Below are 22,208 nucleotides of genomic sequence, written 5' to 3' on the forward strand. Positions count from 1 at the left end.
CAATGTGATCTACTCTGACTAGATGTGTGTTTAATTCATCATCCATAAGGTATATTTCATCAACATAGGACAATGCTTCTGAGTCAATTTCATGTAAAGTTTGTTACTCAGGCAGAGAACAACCTAGAGCTGTTCTTATACTCCTGAGGGACTTCACAAAATCATTTTTGAAACCTTAATGCGGTTAAATCCTTGCTTTCAGACGCTATGTTCTGGCAGGAAAAGCCATTTGAAATGTCCAATGTTGGTTTTTTGCACGCTATGTTGTTCATTAGTGCTGCACTGTGTGAATTTTGTGCTGCAAGTGTGCATGTGTGACTGTTAAAATGTCTCTATTCTAAGACTAAGTGTTATGAATCTGGTTTCGTACTGGAAACAAAGGTTTGTTCATTGGTGAGATTAAAGGCTTGATAATGGCTTGATATACTACTGTGTTAGAATTTCTTTAACAGGGCATTTAGCTTCATGCTTAATAGAGTATTGTGGTTGCATTTGTGGGCTGGATCTCGTAGCTATCATGTGATAAGGTGAACTTTGACCACAGCCTACAAGGTTGTGGTATAATTCTGGTGCTTGTGCTAGGGCACACTCCGTGGCATATGCTTCTTTAACAGCTTTGGGATCGAGGACAGAGAAAGATGGTATTATTATTATTTCTTCCCCTTGTGGGACTATCCAAACAAACTCAGGTGGCCAATGCCTCTCAGACAGAGAATGCCATAGGTAAGCATTAAAGATTCCCCAAAAATTAATTTAATGGTACAAGGTATATCACCCTAATGTTGGATGTCCAGTTATACAATCTATCTGGAGAGCTAACCCGCTGATCTAGTATTTCCACTTGAAAAGTCATTAGTTGCTCTCACCACCAGAAACTGTTAAAGAGTCTGGCAAACTATCGTGAACTCTGTCTAGCAGTGTCAGTGCCCACTCCTTCTTCCGAAGCAGCTTCCTCAATATGTGTGGCATATTTAACGGAAATTCCTGCCACTTTCTTCTTTCTGAATTAAGGCTTTTGTTGTGGAAGTTTCTCTTCCTTTTTTATGATGGCGGAGAAGCATTAGGAGTCTTTTCTCAGTTTTCACATGCTCTTCGGATCAGCGCTCTGATCGTACTCCTTGCTCCGAACATTTGTCGGGTATATCCTGAAAGGAACAAGAAGGACGTGTATCAGTATACTGATACCTATCAGTTGTTTAAGTGTTTCACGGTTGCACAGATTATAGCGTTTTTCAGTGGATTCCAGTTGGGGAAATCTTAGTTTTTTCTTTACTTTTTGTTTATCCCAGTGCTTTTAGAAGAGACTGGTGCCTATTTAGGGTTATCCTTTTCAGAATTACCATTAAGTTATGGTTTATTTGGTCTGACTCCCATATTATCCTGACCTATAGATGTATCGGTTGCAGCAATAATTTCTGGTAGTTTGCGCTCCTGGTCCGCTAAAGGAACTAGCACGAGGTGTTGCAGTACTGCCAAAGCTGCTGCTTTCCCTTTGATGTTACTAAAAATGATTGTGGCTACTGTGGCATATCCCCAAACACAGGGAAGGGGCAGCCACATATTCATTTTGAATCTGTTTCAGCAGTTCAGACATAACTATAAATGGTGTACCATGCGTTATGGTATGTATTGCAGAAACAACTGTGCTCCAAGTGGCACCTTCTTCTACCGGCAGAACCATCCCTACTTGTATGCACAGTGTGAGAATTCTATGCTTTTCTTGGGGTCCCATATAGGAAAATACTGCTTCAAGCTGGTTTGTTCTTTGTGCAGTCCAGAACGGAATTGCCTTCTTTCTGGTGGGAACTTTTCCCATAATCGCGTTAAGGGTACTTGAACTAATCGCAGACACAACTATATGTGGTTGCACATCTTGAACAGCCGTTACTGGAGTTGCTGTTATTGTTCACATAACTAACTGTGTTAAATGTCTGTACATTCTAACTGTGTAAAGAGCACAGAGCTCTACTAAAGTGAGTGGTGTTAATGTTGGATATGGTGTGTAGCTAGCTAGGACTGGCCAGGTCACTCCATCATTACTGAGGGGACCCAGTCTTACATTGTCTAGCACATGTGGTAGGGGGGCTTGGAATCAATTTGTATGTTCCTGAAATGTCAATGGTATTTTTGAATCTTCAACGGCTCAGTATCGACCAGGTATTGCAGCTGCTTTGTATGTATGAAATGTTTGTGTGTTGACATCGGCTGCAGAAAAAGTGACCCAAGAATAGAATACCTCTGTTTTTCACACTTTGTGGGCCTCTACCACTGAGGTATTACCTCCCCCTATAAGAGGAAGCCCTTGGTGTGTTACTGCATATCTGCAACCGAGTAGAATAACCACTGGTGGTTGTGCTATATTTTAATGAATGGAGTTCAAAGGGGAAACCAGTAGTGGAGTGATCTTTTTAAAAGTTCAAGCTTGAAAAACCTACAGACAAAAACAAAGGTTCCATTTTAGCTGAAAATTAGTAATCCCTAATACAACGGATGTCTCCAGAAAAGGTGACTTTGAGCTTTGAGCCCACGTAAGAACTACTCAGAAGACCCGTTAAAAGGTACCTGACCTAGAACGTTGGTGATGCCATTTCATGCTGTTTCTACAAATCAAGTAGGATTGTGTATCCGGACAACATAAACGTCCGAATATGAGGACTCGGTCCACTCATGTTATTAGAGTATGTTGGCCCAATTCCTAGCTTGCTCACAGTGCACCATCTGCACCCCTAATCTTACAGGGTACTGGATGGGTCTGCCACCTCAGAACATGACCTCTCTAATTCCCCAAGGAAATCGTGGAAACAAATAAACCCTTCAGTTATTACTTTGGCATGTCCAAAGGGAGTCACAAGAAATATACAAATTGGCATTTCAAACATTCATTGAAGCAATTGTATTCTTGTGTAAAAAATATGAGCTGCAATTATTAGCAAAAGGAAACAAAGCATTGTAACCAGCATTACAAGAATAATGAAAAAGCCAAAACACCCCATATCCGGTCCCTTCAATAGCTCTTAAACGCGTGGCCAAGGAAGTTAGAACGTTGCTATGGAAGGGCGGCGCACCCAGAATTGCGCTACACAAGCTACAAAAGGGAGTGTATGATGGTGGACTGGCAGTTCCTGACATTCGCTTATACTATTGGGCCTCGCAGCTTCAGGTCATCAACGACTGGGTGTACGCAGACATGGCCGAACCAGCCTATAGATCAGATAGAGCCGCCATGCCGGGACGGAATTGTGAGCCTCTTCTATACTCCCGAAAGGTATGAGCAGAGTGGCCGGAGCACATCAAAGTGGTGGTTCAGTGTTGGAGAGAGGCCAATGAACTACTAGGCTGGGCCGGGAAGCTGACTGGTAAAACCCCGTTGTGGGTGGGGGACCTCCTGAGGCAAGTAGCAGCCCTGTCGGGTCTTCAAGGGTGGAGGCGGATAGGGGCTCAATACCTAGGGTACGTGTGGAAGGGAGACTCCCCCTTGACTTTTGAGAAACTCCAACAGGAATGTAACTTGCATCCAACCCAAAGATATAACCACCTGAGGCTGGTGCACGCACTACGCGCCCACATTCACAGTGACACCTCTATCCCTGAATATTCCCCACTAGAGGATAGGTTGCTACTGGACCTGATCAAGGAGAAGCTGACCTCTACGGTCTATCGTAAACTCATAAACAATGTACCCGATCCCCTGAGGGCCCTCCGAGACATGTGGGAAAAAGACCTGGGATCCATGGACGAGAAAGACTGGCAGGGAGCTATCCAGAGCCCAAGAGAAAAAGCCGTCCATTCTAGATTTAGATTAGTGCAACTTAAGATATTGCATCACACATACTACCCGAGGACCCACCTATACACATGGGGCAGGACCCCTACAGCTTTATGTGTACGGGGATGCCAGGCTGAGGCAACCTTCATGCACATCTTGTGGGAATGCCAATAGATAGCTAGATACTGGCAAAAAGTCACTGACATTATGTCCAGGATTGTGGGGAGGGTGGTTCCACTAGATGCAAAATGGTTGCTCCTGACGATGAAAGGTGACCTGGACTGGTCCAGATATGAGGGATTATGGTTGGCCTTAGCTGCAGGAATAGCAAAGAGAAACATTGCCGGGGGTGGGGAGTGCCTCTACCTCCAATGCTGGAAGACTGGAAACGAGACCTAGATTGGTGCCAGCGTGCTGTAGAAACGGTCGACAAAAGCAGGGGATGTGCTAAGTGGAAAAAGATATGGGCACCCTGGAAAAAGTACAGAGGGATAAACCTGGGAGACTGAACTGTATTGGGGACCTCCACTGCCTGAAAACACTCTGTAAATGCACAATACAGTACCTGCCTTCTTGTGCACTGATGGTAATGATTTTTGTAATGTATGGTCTATTGAGCTATGTTAATAAAAAGATTTAGAAAAAATAAAGAATAATGAAAAAGACAGTACATTATGATGTTACAGTGATTATATGAATATATGAGATAATGTATCATACTCCTGCTCCTACCTAATACTACTGACTCTGCCAGATCCCTTGGGACAACCCTCCTCCCCATATCTGTGCAAGATGCACCAGGTTTCCAGTATGGTGTTGAACAGGCTGCTGTCTGTTGCAGGATAGGTCACAGGCAGGCATTCCACGATAATCCGTAGACGTTCTCCTCTGATTAATTTAACTCGGATGTGGTTTATATAATCGAAGCCCTGTTTCGATCACACCGTGTCAGAGGTGCAACGCTGATATGATTGTTTGCTTGTTCAGAGCTGTTTCCAACCGGACAACCAAAGCAAGAGCAACGTGCTCACTGTTCCTTAGCCTTTGACAGGGTGTAGAAATGCCATGGTAAAATGCTTATGAATAAATATGCTTCAAGCAAAATACTTTCCAAGTATGTTATCATGTACATGCAGACCATGAAAAAGTCAGTCTGAAAAGATGTCAAGTTTAAACGTGTAGTTCAAATTGAAGGCCTTTGTGCACAGGCCCTATTGAACCTCACAACACTAACAGAGCACCTCAAACGCCATTTCAAAAAGGTTGTACATAGTTGCCAGGATGTTTCCAGGAATGTATTATAGGACTAAACCACTCTGATTCAATAGCTAGGATCATGGGGTCCTCTTGTTCTGCGCAAACATGCATGGCTGCAATAGGCTGCTTTATGTAGGGATGTCCATACCACACTAATGGACAGGCTCTTAAAAGGGGAGAGTCCCTTTGGAGACCAGACAGATGCATACCAATCTTTGGGTGTTCAGTCTCCTGCAAAAGACTTCAAACAGTTTTAGATGTTTTTGGGCTTCTCTAAGGCATTCCACTTTGAGCAGTTCCAAGACTCCCACCCCTTTCAACAACAGCAAAGTCTATTGAAGATTTAGTATGAAGGCAGAGGCAAAGGAAGAGGACATCAGACCCTCGTCCTCCTCTTCCTTTCCCTCTCCAGCACCACCCAGTAAGCTGCGTTTGCTTCCCCTTGAAGTACAGCCCAATGAAGAATGAGCATCCTCCTTCTTGTAGGGCTAGAAGGCCATCACATCAGCTCAGTGGATCCTTCAGATTATAAAAAGAGGGTATGGCCTACCCTCCCTACATCCCACCCCAATTGGTCAGAGAACCACCTACAAATACTACAGCAGAAGGCGGCATCCTTGTTGAAGAAATCAACAGTGGAAACTGGGCAGGGGTGCCTTTTTCTGTACTTCATGGGTCCCAATAAAGATGGCATCTTTGTCCAATCCTAAAATTTAGGATCTTGACATTTTACCTGCTCCAGGATAAATTGAAGATGCTTCCCTGACTCTGGTTCTTCTCGCTTTATTGAAGACTGGATGGTATGTCTGAACTTGCAGGCCAAGTATTTCCACATATTGAAACTGCAGGTGCATAGGAAATTCGTGATAGGGTCCGCAGACTACCAGTTTGTGTTCCTACCATTCAGATTGACATCAACACCTCAAATCTTCACAGAGGTGATGGCAGGGTTTGCAACATATTTCAGTGTGTAGGGGCATCTCTGTATTCCCGTAAATAAATGAGTGGCTACTCAAAGCCGGCTTGTCACTGATGGTGTCACATTCCTTGAGACGACAACATCCCTGCCGTTTGATTTGTTTTTTTTCATCAACCTGCCCAATTCTCACCTAGAGCCCTCTGACACCTCTTGTTCATAGGAGCAGTACTGGATTTGACATTACTTTGAGCTTTCCATCCCCCACAGAGGATGCTAGACATTTGGACATGTGATTCTGATGTTTCAGGAGTAAACTCCGATTCCAGTCTTGACAGATCACGGCCCGCTGGGTCTGCTAGCTTCTTGCATCCTTCTAGTCATGCATTCACCCTGGCACATAACGGTTTTCCATTTGTGCCTCCACAGGCATGGTTCCAACATTAAAGAGATCTTTAAGCAAATTTTGATGTCCTAAGACCCTTTGTCCTCATTGTAGGCTGCTATTCACATTAGCCTTGCAAAATTAGCGAATCACCCGGTTGAGGCTCTCCTACTGGATAACCTTGATTCTTGACTTCACATTTGAGTGTGCTGTTTTCTCTTAAAACTCCTCTGATTACAGAAATCTTTTTTTATTGTTTGGCTGTACTCTTTGGTTGCATATCTAAATGCTGTAGCACCCCACTTCACATGTAGGATCTCCAGAGTAGAGGCCTTTACCATGCCCCAGTTTGTGTAACCCCAAGCTGTATGAATAAGTAGTCACTCAACTGTACACTTTTGCAGAGGCCCTAATGCCCAGAACTGCTTAAGGTCTCTGCAAGCACCAGTTGTTTCCCCTACAGTCACTGTCTGCATGAAAAAGGAGTAAAAAGCTTCTCTGGTTTACCATTCGCCAACCTTCACTGCACACCCCCCAACCCCCTTCTTTGGGGTCTGGTCAGCTTTATAGACTTTAGGACATCAGTCCTCCAGAGCTCCACCTGACTAGAGTTCTCACCTTAGAGTCTTGGAACGTATGCAAGTGGCATTTTAAAACTCTGGATGGGACTGGACAGTAGGGCCCTGTTTGTAACAACTTTAAATTTTATTACCAATTTTCTGATAATTCAAGCTTGCATGACACCAGAAAGTATTGTCTTATGCCTAAACTTTCACATAAAACAGCTGAAATATGTCTTGTATGGGGGTCAAAATCCTTAAAATGGGTAGAGAGAGACGGAGTCCGAGCCAGAGTCAGGAAGAGAGAGGTTATTTATAGATAAATCCTTAAAGTGAGTGAGAGAAAATGAGAAAGATTGCTTTACTGGGGGCTACCTTCGGAGTTGGAAGCCCTGGGCAATTGTACATGTTGCCCATGTCTGTAAACGTCTCTGAGACAGGGGTTCACCTCTCCTCTCAGTTTCTGTAATCACGCAAGCTAATTGCAAGTTCCACAATTTTGATTCTGAAGTACAACAGATCCAGGCAACCATACTCGACCTTCAGACTTATTTGGGGCCCGCAGAATAGAGCTGCAGCAGAGCTCCGAGGGCTAACGTTTGCTTGGAAACTAAGCTAGCTCTGACTACCAACTTTAAATGTAAAAAAACACAAAAAAGTGAATTAATAAAAAATATTTACCAATAATTCATTGTTTTGTTTTTTACCTTGTGTATATATATATATTTATTTCTTTTTTTAATGCATTGGACGAAATGATTTAAACAGGCAAAGAAAAAACGAACCTGAAGTAACTGTCAGACCTCCCTTGCATGATCTCATTATACATACTATTTCTTGGATTTTGTTCATTTCAAAGCTTTGGTGTGACCTCTGTACATTTTTTCTGTTGTAGATGGTAAAAAAAGGCACTTACAAATTCCTACAGAGGCACGTGCAGCACCAGGAATACCTGGGTCATAGTAAACATCATTGCGCTTTCAGCCTCCACCTACTGAGCTTTTCTTTGCTTGATATGTGTGATTTTGATTTGTTGTACTATTTTTTTGATTGCATGCATGAAATGAATGAACGGTTAGTCCAAATATGATGCTTACTGAACAATGTGATGACTGCAAGTGACCATTAACATGAATGTGTTCATTGTTGTCCCCTTTGTTTTAACAGCTTGTGTACAGTGGATACAGTAAAGAAACACTGAAACAGAGAGAGCTACAACTGAGCGTCCTCAGTGCTGAGTCGCTAAGGGAAAACTTTTTCCTTGGGGGAATAACATTATCTTTAAAAGATTTCAACTTGAACATGGAAACTGTTAACTGGTACAAGCTGACTGCTGTACCCTATCTGTAAGATCATTTACATCTTAAATGAAAGGCAGAAGAGTGAAAGAACTGATTTTATTATGGAAAGTAGAATACGTTCTAAATTTAAATTCCTGCACATTTCAATAACTGCAGAATATCAGGTTGACCAACCAACAGAAACCACAGAAGATGAAGTTTATGGCAGCATTGTCTTCTCTGTTTTTCTGCATTCCGTGCCGTCATTCAGAATTTTGGTGTCGGATGGAATATATTGTTAAAAAGCACTTGTAGTGGAAGTTGAAAACTTTCCACAGACTTTTCAAAGTAGCAACTTCTTTGTACAGTTGTACTGTAAGAGTTGAGCAAGCCAATGTTTGTCTTCCATTACTTCATGGCTATACAGCTTATCAGCATCGGCTGTTAGTTTTTCATACTGCTGCAGTTGAATGTGAACAACTGCTAAATGTAAAACTGACAGAGGCGCAGAATGCACACTGCTGTTGGATAAGGGCACTTTCACCACTTGTTTGTAGATGGGAATATTGGTTGTGTAAGCATTATCAGCAGTATCAAGTATTATCAAAAACAGTTAATGTCTTCATTTTTACACCTTTTGACCAATCTCCTTCTACCAGTAAACTTTGGATAGAAAACACTTTTTCATTCTATTTATCGTCTGACTAATAACACATTCTTAGTTCCTTTAACATTTGGCTTTATTATTATGTAATGTAACACTATTGGTTAGGTAATTAGATTTTCTTTGAGGACACAAATATGGTTTTTGAGAAGTATTGTAAATGTTTTGCCAACACTTATGACTATCTGCTCTGGCTACTTCTTTTTTCAGGGTCCAAAAAAGTGCATGCATCACCATTGTTAATCTCTCCCACTTTTCCACAATGTAAATTGTGAATTTACAAAGCTGGGTGATTAAAACATCATCTCGGGTGCTAATTCCCTAAGTGGATAGAACTCTACACAGTGGGAGATTAATCTCACAAATGAGGCGCCTGCTTACCCAGGTCCTACTTTATGTTTCATCCATTTATTGTTGTTGCAAGACAAAGGGCACATGACAGCATGAATACGTAAGAGTCTCAGGACAGAACTGATGTTTTGTTGCAGTACAATCTGCTGTCACAGAACTGTGAATAAGCTGCTGTGCATTTTGTACCAGTCTACTTTCTTTATATTTGTTAGTACAAGTACTCGCATTGCTACCGAAGTTTTCTCTGTGAATAGCTCTCTTTGTCATTTAGCACATATTGGGTGGGTTAATTGATGTATTCTACAAACATCCACATAATCTTTAAGTACAGTAAAGCTAGAGGGTCACTATTTTTTTGTTATTCTTTAAAAAATTGCTTCAGTTCATTTAACTCTCATTGGAGAGTAATATCGATCATCCAATTCCATTTAGTTTGTGTCATTTACATGTGGTTCATTGGTTGTTAAATTGCTTCATAAACATGAGGTTATCATTTTGCACAAATTATGTTTTAGCTGAAGAGCAATTTATAGGCAAACTACACTTGAAAATCCTCTAGTGCCTGCAAAAATATATATGTGTCATTATCATGGACATTCTTTACATAATAGCCAAGAGAGTAGTTTTTAATGTTAGTACTGAGCTACAGCAATAGGGACAAAATTAGAGCACAGCTAAACGCCATTAACAAATTACTTGTTTGCTCTGCAAACAGCATAATTCTTTATATAAATTGTTAATAGTACCCTAGTAAATAATTGTATGTAGTCCTGATTTTTTGTTTACTCTGTTACCATGTTAATTCTATGTTCTTTGTCTCTTGAATTTCTGTTTCCCTGCTAACTCTGATTTTGAGACTATTTTACATTCCATCAGTGTCTTGTAATTTATTTCGATATAAACACAAAACTGCTTTGTAAAACCACCATTAGTTAGAATGTTGTTAACTTTATTTACTGTATTTTTACAGTTTGAAATATTACAGCACAAATTATTAAAGCACACTACATTCAAATTAACAATTACGAGACATTTGTGTAAGTAATTAATGTTACAAAACGTTTCTGGTCAGTGGTATTCACCTAGTGATATCAGAATTTGGCATAGACTAAAATTAAATGTTCATTCCAGTGCCTTTTCCATGCCACCTTTGTAGGACAATAGTGGTAGTGTCACTGCATTTCACTCTTAAATGGGTATTTCTCATTTTTATATAAGAAATATTAAATCGGAAACCTTTTAAGAATGGGTTGGAGCAAAAACACACACTATTCAGTGTGTTATAGGTAACTATTTCAAAATACAGGATGAATCTTAAAAGGTGCAAAGGTTTGAGTCCCATTTAGCAAGACAAGTTTGAAAACCTCTTTTAATGAGATTCTTTAACGCTTTTCAATTAACAGATTCAAGAAAAGGGAAATGTGTAAAGAAATAGGCTTTCTGTCGAAGTGTAATGATGTATATGGAGTCCAGCCAAAGACTGTGTAAAAGAATGAAGGGAAATATGAGTGTAGGTAACCCCTCCCCCTCCTTCTATCCGCTAACTGGACATTTGAAGAAATATGTATGTATATCCCTTTAGGCAGCAGTGATAATCTACTAGTCATGAGTTCTCTTGCATGTGTTTTGTGTTCCACTGATCATGTATGTAACTAGTCACTTTTATTGGCAAATTTGCCAATTAACAATTTACAGTTATGTCTCAGATTTGCAAAGCTATTTTCACCACAAACCACTAGATCACAAAATGATGTATTATCTGCAGAGGGAACAACCGCTTAAAAAATAGGTGTAGGTATTCTTTCCACCTAAACATTGGAGGCTCTTTGATTCTGAATGGAACGTGAACATATATTTTACATTTCTTCACTGTATTCAAAGAGATGTGTGCACACTGTACCATATAAATACACAGTGACATTATATCTTTAAACAGAATTGGTCCAACACTGGCAATTATAAATAATAGCTGCCTTAATTCTTAACTGCCATGAACATGTTTATGAATTTGGATTATATTATTTTAGTGGTATCATCTCTATATAAGTACTTACTTTTTTTAACGTATCCAAATTGAGAAATATGGTGTACAAACATGAAACCTTTACATGTTATTTTTAAAGCTCCATTTTGAGTGGTAAGATCACTGCCCCAAATCCAATGCTTGGCTGTTTTCGCCACGCTCATGCTTTTCTCCAAATAAAACCCCTGGTATTCCAGCTCTAATAACTCAGCTGCTTCATATTATTCTCCCATTTTTATAAAGGGAAAATAATGCATTCCAAATTTGCGTGGTTGAGTGGTTAATAGAGATTATATGTTGGGAAATTATGAGCCTATAAGGTGAGGCTCAAATGCCAGCATATTGGGACACACTACAAGTGGTACTCATAGCATGTCTAGAAAAAACTCTTAAGTACGGATAAAATTCTCACTCTTCCTAATAAAGTAAGTACACTTTAGGCTACTCCTTTCACTGAAGTTAGACAATATTTGAAAGTAATTAATGCATGTTAGTATACATTCAAAGAAGATACTCTTGCTTACTATGTATTCTACTATATATTTAATGTTTTCAATTTCCTGTATAGTAAGGGCATATTTAATGAATTAATCTCAATCAATTCTAATCGAGTACAAGTGAAATTGGAGGTGAAATATTTAACTGCGCCCATGGATTTTTTTCTTTATCACATTTGTCTTCTTACACCTTTTTATGCTCCCAAGTATAAATTTATCCACATTTTATGTAGTTTGCAATATGAATGAGAATGTGATCTGTACTTCTGTATCTTTGTAAAGTTAACGATTTTGCCCCCTTCAACAGCAGATCTCTGTATCGATCACTGTCAGCACATAACTTTGCACTGAATAATTTGTCACTGTTTTATAATATACAGGTATGGATTGTAGAAGCTTTTCCAGTTAATACGTTCGGGAACTCCACTTTTACTAAATTTGTATTTAGACTTTTGTTTAGAAGTTTCATTTGAGTATGTTGCCTTTAGGTGTGTTTTATTCGTTCCTTCCGTATTTTCTAAACCAACAGTTTGTTCATGGTTTTTGCATAATACAGAGCAGAACATTGTTTTGGCACCTGTAATTGGGACACTCTTTCTTCTGTTGATAGTCTCCTACTGTGACTAAATATTGTAAATGTTAAAAGATAATGAAATACCTTAGGAGCAAATATTTTTGCTTTGCATTGTCTATAGCCATTGGCTTTTATGAACCAAATATTGTTGACTGTAACATTTGTATCTAATAAAGATGTATAATATTTCCATGAAACCCTGTATGTATGTAATGGGTACATTGACTTTATATATGCCCCAGAATTATAATAAAATTCTATTCTCACAGAAGAGTTGTTTTTGTATTAAATTTAGTTAGCTGTCATCTCCCTGCATGTAATAATTTAGTGTTGTTGCCTGCCCAAGTGGGCAGTAATAACTGTTAATCACCCTCCCCTCCCAGGTACGGGCCACGTTTAGGGTAAGGTAAATGGAAGCTGCTGTTGATATGCAGGTAATGTCACTAAGGCTATAAAGGCTTGTCTCACAAGGTGCATTTCTTGTTCACTGTGACCTGCTGGGGGCGCACATTCTCCTTTTCACTGAGCATCTGCCCGCCATTGCTCCCCTGCACTGGTTAAAAAAAAAGTTGTTCTGTGGCAGTTGGCCCTGATTTCTGACTGAATAAAGAATTGGAGCTGGCACGCTATGTCTGTAAAACCCCGTGGATGTGTGGGTGCAAGGACATGGGGTGTGTTGGGACACTGTGATCATACGCCTCTCTTAATGGCAGGGAACTGGCAACAATGGAAAGATGGTTCAACCCGTCGAAACAGTAGTTCTAGCCTGCGTAAGGAGCGGTCTGCTTGGCAGTCCAGCTGCGATAATTCCATACAGGGTGCTCACAGCTTCCTTCTTGTTAAACAAAATTGCCCACAGGTGGAAGTAAACAGTCTGTCTGTGTTGCATCTAACCTTATTTGAATGTGCTTTAGATAGACAGTATAGCTTCGCACAAGGTAATATTTGGCAATCCTTGCAAGGATGATGCAAGCTATGGATTTGTGAATGCTGTGGCAGCTAGTCCAGCTTCCCCAACAAAAACCTCTGGTTCACATTGAGGTACAAGTTCTGAAACACTTCGAGGAAGTATGGTACAGACAGAACTCTGATCAAAGCACATTCATGTTAATTGGTAACAAATAGAGGGGACTCAAATATGCCTTGTTCGTGTTTTTAACCTTCCTGCTCAGTGGTGGGGATGACAGCCTCCCAGGAGGTAAAAAAAGCCTTCCTTTGAGATGGATAAGGAGCCAATGGCCCTTGGGAGTTATGACCGGAAAATGTGTGATTCCAGTGATCTCTCTTTGAGGCAGGTGAATGCCGTTGCAATCAAGACCAGCTATCGGTTGCACCTAAGGAACCGATTTCATAGGAATGACACCTTGTTACTCAAACACTTCCAAAAAGAGTGCGGGTGTGGTATCTTCAATGAGAAAACTTAGCACAGGGAATTTTTACTCTTTAAGATTCTAGCTGCATTACAAATATTACTACTTTGTTTATTTTTTTTTACCTGTGTTGTTGCTGTTAATTGAGTAAAAATATTAACCACATTTGCAGTTACATTTTTATTTGTCTCTTCTTTGTACTCTGCTTCAATGTTGATCTGTAGCGAAGAGATATATGTGCAACATACAATTCAACTTTCATCTAAAAGGAGTTCTAAAATATAATTAATTATGACATAAAACAAATGTTATCATCAAAAATATAGCTAAAGCCCAAATCAAGTCCTAAACATAAATGCATGAACTTAGGAAAGAAGAAAATAAATTAATACTCCACTTCTGTTTCATGCAATTTATCTTTTCACAAGTCCAAATGGGCATTCCATAAATCACGCCATATTTTTGTAATTTGTTTTTATTCAAAGTGTTGCAGAACACAAACATGTTGATGTATACTGGCCACAAAGAATACGGTTTCTCTGTTTTGAACATGTATCACTAATATCGAGCCTTTAGATGAGTCCACCATTGCAAGTTTGGAGTCTAGGGTGCTTCTTCTTTCTTTCATTCATGTTTTCTCCCTCACAGATAGGGTAAACGCACAAGAAATACAACCTGCAGTGCTATGGGGGTTACAGGCTTTGAAGCAGAAATGTAAGTAAGGACCAGACTGGGTGAAAGAGTAGGAGGAATGAGCTATGTGGAGAATTAGTAAGACAGATAGGTAGTAGGTCAAAAAGAGGGGGAAATCTTAATCCTGTGTTCCCTTGCAAGAATGGGGGACGTGTGTATTTGAAAGTGGTGTTAGGGAGAGGTGGGAAGTATTACTTGAGGAGGAGGGAAGGCAGCGGGTCAAGTGGAGGATGTGATTGGGGAGTTAAATATAGAAGAGTTGGGGGGCCAGTCTTTGTGTAGTTACAAGGTGACCCTCTTTTTGATGGTAAATTAGTCAGTCTGAACCTCTTAAAAACAAACACAGTCCCTCTCAATAACCAACACAAACCTCCAGCTGCCTCGTCACACATGCTGTCAGCCCTGGGGGTTGTTTAGGGTGTGCATCGTCCAGCTTAATTAACAAAATAAAAAAGGAGTACATGCCAGGTCCCTTATCGGAAGGTCCCTGCAGCTTCTTGCAACTCCAATTACCACTGTCCGCGTAGCCAATGACAGTACTAAAATAACTAATACCATCTCACTTTTACAAATGTGACAAATCTGACTTCTCCAGGCCACCGAACCCTAAAAAAAAAAAATGGTAATGAGAGCAGATATTATTCATTGTCTGATAGAGATTTCTAGCTGTAAATTCCTTACCTTAGAATATTCCCCAGGCGGATACTTTTTTCTTGTTTTTTGGGAAAAGCCTTTTTGAGAGTTTTATCTCCAGGTGTCAGGGATGTCACCTATGGAGCCAAATGGCTTTAAACCATGTGGTGCCTGTCACAGGCAGATATCTGACACAGACCCTCATTGGGTTTGCTTATGGTGCTTGGAGCGGGACTATGACTCTGAGACGTGCGAGGACTGCTACGTCATGAACCTGAAAGCGCTGAGGGAACGGTCTCTCAAGCTCCTCACTGCCCGGCATTGGACGACCCCTTGACGCTCTAGAGCCCAGTCGGGTGAAAACTCCCGGCATCTCTTGCGGAGCCACTCCCGACGTTCGTTGCCTCGATCCAAGTTGTTGGGTAAGTGTCACAAGAAGCCTAAAAAGGCAAAACAGCCTTCGACTTCTCCGCGCCAGTCCAAGTCATCGGATCTGGCGTGGAAGTGTCAGCACTCGAGGCCTCGCTCCGTGGTGGAGCCTGTCCTAGGGACAGCTTTGCGCCCGCCCGACTCCAAGAACTCTATGAGGCCATGCATCTCATATTTGGGTGGCCCGACTCCTCTGGAGTATCCATGGGCCCTACGGGTACGGGGGGGACCCTTACTGGTTTTTCGCCAGCAGGTCTGCTTTCGGCACCAGTCAGGCCCATTATATCCAGTGCTAGATCCAGAGTGGCACTGCCTGCAAAATCGCAACCTTCCTCTGTGCCTGCTCCAGTGCTGCCGTTCCCGGCACCACCGACACCTCACAGTATCGCATGCCCCATTGCCATACCCAACTACAACATTGAGCCGGATGAGCGTTGTCTGACGCAGTCTCTGGCGCTGACCTGTACCATGCCTTTCAAGCTAAATCCTTTTTCCTTTGACAGGCCTAGAGAGGGTGAACAGTGGGAGGGATTAGAGGACCCTTATGGTTACCACTATCTCCTTAATGACACAGAGGTCAACTGGTACGAGGAACTGGAGGGTTTGGACACCTCACAAGACAATTGTTTGGTTTCTCCCCTACCATGGCTATAGAGGAGGGGGTCTCATTCACAAGGTCTTGAGCATTCATATGCCCAGAGTAGCATTCAAGATAAACATATTCGACAGGGGTGATACAGCCAGGAGTCGCCTTTTCTGAACCTTTACTCCTATTCAAGGAAGCCCTCACAGATGTCTTCCCTGGGGCCTGGTCCAAGCCCTGCACAGGGGCTCTTGTGCACAGGACAGTTACCCACGCCAGCGCCCCGCTCCTGGGGACCCCAGTTTCCTCATCCCACCCCAGAGAGCTTGGTGGTCCAAGCCTCCGCTTCTAGAATCAATCCTGGTGTGTTCCCTACCACTCCGACAGATAAGGAACAAAACACTGTATACCTTCAGTAAGAGGATTTTCTCTTCCGCCGGCCTAGCACTGTGGTCGGTGAATGCTGCATGCCTTTTGGGCCTATACATCCACACTGTGTGTGATTTGGAGGCACAAGTGCTACCTGTTGTCTCGGAGGATGCCTGAACCATGCTCTCCCAAGCTATTGCTGACTTGCATGAAACCGCAAATTTACCATCCAATGTGGACTTTATACGACCGACTCGCTAGGCAGAGCTATTTCATCATCAGTGACAAAGAGATGCCACGCCTGGCTGTGAACCACTGGCTTCTCAGGGGATGTCCAAGCTTCGCTCATGGACATGCCCTTTGATGGGTGTCGCATCTTTGGTGAGAAGGCGGACTCAGCGCTGTAGCACTTTAAGAACAGCAGGGGCACAGCTAGGTCCTTGGGTCTAGCCATGGCCCCTCACCAACCCTAGACCACTTTTCGCCCGCCCCTTCAGTGGCTATGGTGAATGCCACCTACCTCATCCCTTCCCGCCCAGCCAACAAGGCAAATAGGCTTCCCAGCCTTTTTGTGGCTGTGGTTCCCATAGACCATCTGAAGCCACCAGCCAGAGGTCTCATCAGTCCACCATCCTACCAACAGCTGCAGCCTCCAAACCACTTTAGTTTGCCCTTATACTCTCAGTCAACCATTGGGAGGAAGGCTACATCATCACCTGTCCCTCAGGCAGTTCATAACATCGGACAAGTGTGTTTTACAAATAGTCCAGAGGGGCTACTCCATCCCCTTTCTGGAGACTCGCCCACCCATGCTGCCCTCTTATGACCTGCTGATGGAGCACAATCTCTCCTTGCTCCGCCAGGAAGTGTCGGCTCTTTTTGCCATAAAAAAGGTGCTGGCATCAAAAGTAGGTCGAGGTTACTATTCCCGCTACTTTCTGGTGCCCTAAAAGGACAGAGGCCTCTGTCCTATCCTAGACCTGCACCTCCTCCACTTCTTCCTGAAAAAGGAGGAGTTGAAGATGCTTACCATAGCTCAAGTTTGGTCTATCCTGGACTCTGGAGACTGGATGGTATCGTTGAACTTGCAGGACACATGCTTACACCTTCCTGTCCTGCTTGCTCACAGGTGCTATTTGAGGGTCATGGTGGGCCAAGAGGCCTTCCATTTTACCGTGCTCCCCTTTGGCCTCACCAGTGCCCCTCGGGTGTTCACCAAGGTGATGGCAGTAGTTGCAGCACATCTGCAGAGGGCAGAGGTTCCAGTCTTCCCCTACCTTGACAATTGGCTATTAAAGATGGTCCTAGGCAGTTGTCTCCCACCTCAAGAATACAGCAGACCTCCTGTATTCACAGAGGTTCACTATCAATGTACTAAAGGCACTCCTGACAACAACTCAGATGCTCCTTATCATCAGGGATGTTCTGGACATAGTGTAGTTTTGGGCCTATACTCCTGAATGGCGAGTCCAGGATATTCAATCTGACACTGATGTTTAAGCCTTTGTCCTGGATTTCTGAGGCTGTTGGGCTTCCTGCATTCTTCTGGTGACACATGCCCATTGGCATGTGAAGGCTCTGTAGTGGGACCTGAAATTCCAGTGGGCACAGAATCAGAGGAACCTGTCCCACATGGTCCACATCTCAGAGGGAACTGCAAAAGATCTGAAGTTGTGGCTGACGAACTGCGATTGGGTCAGTGGCAGACTCCTTTCCCTTCCCCAGCCAGACTGTAGTGACAGATGTGTTACTTCTGGTTTGGGGCAGCCATTTGGAAGAGGTGGATGTTAAGGGTCTCGGGTAGAGTCTAGGCTTCACATCAACCTTTTGAAGCTCCAGGCGATCCGGTTGGCATTGAAAGCCTTTATTCCTTCTATCAAAGTAAGACTGGTACAGTGGTTCATGAGCAATACCACCGCTATGTGGTACTGCAATAAACAGGGCAGGGTGTGTCTGTGTCTCTGGACCTGGCTGGAACTTAAGGGAATTTTCCTGGTGGTTGTTGGAGTCCCAGTCCCACACTGCTGTCACTAAGTGCGCGACCCGGGGCTCCCCACTCATCGTTAGGCCAAGTAAGGACACCGTTTGAGATAGCCCTGCTTACCCCCTTAGTAGCTTGGCACGAGCAGCCAGGCCTATCTCCAAGGCACAAGTGTTCAGTATGTGCAACCACGCCCACAGCAACTCCCTGGTGACACCACAAATGGACTCCACATGAATTTGATCAAAACGAGTATAAACTTTATACAAAAATATATACGATCAGACCACACGATACATAAGCCAACATAGACTAAAGGGTAATATTTGTTCCGGCTGGTTGGTAGGTTCAAATCCCAACCACCACTTTCAACATGCTATGCTGGTCGCAATGCTAAAATCACACACATTGCAATAAACAAACAATAGTGCACTGTGTAACGATATAATCCTGTGCTGGGCAAAGGAGATATAATACGGTGCGTAACGATACACCCCGGTACCTGCAATGGGAGCAATAATGCAATGCGTACCGCTACCTTTATGTACTGCGCAATGAAGGAATGATGCAATGCGTCCCACCCCAATCACATACGTAGCAATAAAGAAACAATGCAATGCGGGCCGCTACAATCATGTACTTTGCAATTGAGAAATAATGCAATGCAGGCAGCTACAACCATATACTTGGCGAGGGAGAATTATTGCAGTGCGTAGCGCTACAATTGTGTACTTCTTTAGGCAATAATAATGTCAGACGTCCTAAGACAGTCCGGCAGTTCGTTAGCAGCAATATTGGCAATGTGTTTTGCGACAATCGGCCTCTTCGATAACAGTTGCCCCTCCACACGGTTCAACGATGACACAGAGTACAGCTTATTACTTGGGCCCCTGTACTGCCATTCCTTTCGTCAGTACGGGCCTCACAATGAGCTGAAGCAAAAGGCTCACGTCGGCAGAAGGACTGAGAGGCCGAGAGAGTGTCCCTCCGAGCCTTCATCCCACCCAGGTAGTAATCCACGATACCTAGGGGCGCGACCCCACTCACCTCTCCTTCCTTGAACTAGGCCTGCCGTGCAGAACTCTCTCAACGGGCCTCAGCGGCTCGGCCTGGCAGCTCAGCTCTTCCGGGGCTGCCGGTCCGGGCCGCGACTATTAGGAAGGTCTCAGGCAGCTGCAGGGCACACGTAACTCACGCCCCTGAGATTACTTTTACTCTGGGTGCATGTTCACCACCGCACCCTCCGGGTTTCCTCTGGCACGAAGCCACACACACAACGCTGATGGAACTTCACGTTGACTCCGAGTGCAGGCTCACCAGGCACTCCTCCTTGCGGTCTCAGTTGGCACCAAGACACGCTCACCGCACTGCATAGACTCACTTTCTTCCGGTGCACACAATGATCAGCGATCACCTCCACAGTCCCAGGTTGCACCAAAGCACACACACTGCTTCACTGAGACTTACTCCAACTCCGGTGCCCCAATAACCAGGTGGTCTTCACCAACGCCTTCGACCGCACCTCAACACACTCACCGTGTCCAAGCCTCACTTCTCCCCCAGTGCCCTCGATCACCAGGCGCTCTTCACCAACGCCTTTGATGCAGCCTGACACGCACCTTCGCACCTTACGCGTCCGAGGCTCACTCCACTTCCGATGCACACGTTGGTGAGGTGCTCCTCATCAATGCCTCCTGTGCACTATGACACGCACCCTGCGTGTCCGAGACTCACTCCAGCTTTAATGCACATGCCGACCAGGCGCTCCTTACCAGCGCCTGCGGTGCACCACGACAGGCACCCTGCGCATCCGAGTCTCACTCCAGTTTCGGTGCACGCGCTGACCAGACGCTCCTCACCAGTGCCTGCGGTGCACCACGACATGCAGCAAGCGTGTCCGAGACTCACTTCAGCTTCGGTGCGCATGTTGACCAGGCGCTCTTCCTAACGCCTCCTGTGCACCACGACACGCACCAAGCGCATCCAAGTCTCCCTTCTCCGTGTGTCTAAGATCACAGGGCACACCTTCCGAGGGTCTCAAGCTGCCACAACACGCGCCCACCACGTCGCTTGAAACTTCTCCGGAAACTTTAATGTTCCTATGTTTCTAAACAGGGAGCCAGCTCACCTCAGGCCCTTGGGGTTACAAGACACAGCAGAAAGCACAGTCTTCGTGGTGACCCAGCGCCTCCAAGCACTGTCCCAACAGCCTCTTCCTTAGTTAGAGCAGCAAACTGCAGACCAGCCCCAGATCACGAGCAAGGATTGGTCTTTCCCCAGCAGTCTCTTTAGTTACTCTTTCTTTAGCAGAGGTTCCTCTTGAACACAGAAACGGGTGCAAGCCTGATCAGTCTCAATCCATTTCTGTTTCATTCCAATGTTCAGGGGTCTTAGCTCTCATAGTTGTACCCCTAAATGTCTTTGAAGTTTGTATGTGCCCTTGGGTCACTGACCCCTGCCTGAATCAGTTCTGAGTGTCTCCCTCCCATTGCCACCTTTCTCCCTTTGATACCTGGGGTCTGGATCCTTAATCACTCAACAGGAGATGGGTCAATTTGTTTATAGCATCAGCCCAGGCCATTTCACCTCCCTGGCTTCTCCACCCCCTGCTCTCCAGATGCAGGGCAGCCTGGTACCATCTCAAACCCCTTCCACCCCCCCCCCCCCCCATCCAGGTCAAGACCTCTCCCAGCTCCTCGCACCTCTCAGAACCAGTCAATCCACATTCAGCAGAGAAGCACAGAAATGCTTCAAGCACAAAACTCAGCCACTTTCTAAAAGAGTGGTTTCTGAACACACAGTGACAAAATCACTTACATAGAAATATGTGTTCTGACACTGTGAGTTCATACATACTAAACGTCACCTCTCCATTTTAAACTGATAGGAAACTAGGCTAACGAAACACAATACCCAGCCTCCCCTATTCTGTCCTATGGGCCGGATGGCCTTTCACCAGTCAAAACGAAATGGAGTGCTTTTCACTGTCAGGACTTAGTACACACCTCAGTATATGTTCTGCCTTTTACTCGTACTGCACCCTGCCCAGGGGTTACTTGGGACCTACCACAGGGTTGCCCACTGTGTATACAAAAGGGAAAGTCAGGCCTGACAAGTGGTTGCTCTTGTCAGGACAACATGCTAACTTAGCACACTGCGCGCAGGCCCTACACTGAAGGCCCGAGTTCCCTTCTCTGCGCGCCTTTGCATTACTAGCCCCTGCACACACAGTGCACATCACTAGGGACTTTTACTAGTAAGGCAAACATACCAATCATGGCTAACCAATTATCATTACACTTTACATAGGGAAGACTTGTACTTTGACACTGATCAGCAGTGGCAAAGTACCCAAAGCATCTAAAAGCAAAGGTGGCAGAGGCAAAAAGTCTGGGGTAATCACGCCAAGATATGCCAGGTCTAACCGTGGTTAAACACCTGGTGGGTTCTCTGAATGCTGGAACAGATTAACTCAGCCGTCAATGCCTAGTGAATCAAATGGCATCTCCATCTGGAGGTTGTGCAAAGTCTCTTTCATGAGTGGGGAGAGCCTTGGTTAGATCTGTTTCCCATCACCGAGAACATGCAATGTCAGCAGTTTTGCACATTGAAGTTTCCAAGGCGGCTCTCACTTGGAGACACTTCGTCTTGAGTGGAGCTCTGGCCTCCTGTACGCCATTCTGCTGGTACCACGTATGCCCAGAGTTCTCAAGAAAATCAGGAACAACCAGGCCCAAGTCATTCTTGTGACTCCAGACTGTGCGAGGAGAGTCTGGGATCCCCCAAGCTCCTGAGCATGATCATCAATCCTCCGTTCAGGCTTCCCCTTCGGTAGGATCTTCTGTGCATGTTCTGTATTCATGCTTGGAGAATGAGC

At 44.0% G+C, this 22,208-nt stretch overlaps 1 protein-coding gene across 4 annotated transcripts in view; it reads left to right on the top strand.

The window, feature by feature from the left end:
* Positions 1–12,544, top strand: part of PIK3C2A (phosphatidylinositol-4-phosphate 3-kinase catalytic subunit type 2 alpha) — a 780,848-nt gene extending 768,304 nt beyond the window's left edge. For all 4 annotated transcript variants that reach the window (XM_085648082.1, XM_085648085.1, XM_085648083.1 and 1 more), the window contains one exon: positions 8,052–12,544. In XM_085648082.1, the coding sequence (XP_085504208.1) occupies positions 8,052–8,234 (183 nt within the window). In that variant the 3' untranslated portion in view covers positions 8,235–12,544. The remainder of the gene's footprint in view (positions 1–8,051) is intronic.
* The last annotated feature ends 9,664 nt before the right edge of the window (positions 12,545–22,208 follow it).

This window comes from Triturus cristatus, chromosome 3_2 (assembly GCF_964204655.1).
Source record: "Triturus cristatus chromosome 3_2, aTriCri1.1, whole genome shotgun sequence".
Lineage (NCBI taxonomy): Eukaryota > Metazoa > Chordata > Amphibia > Caudata > Salamandridae > Triturus > Triturus cristatus.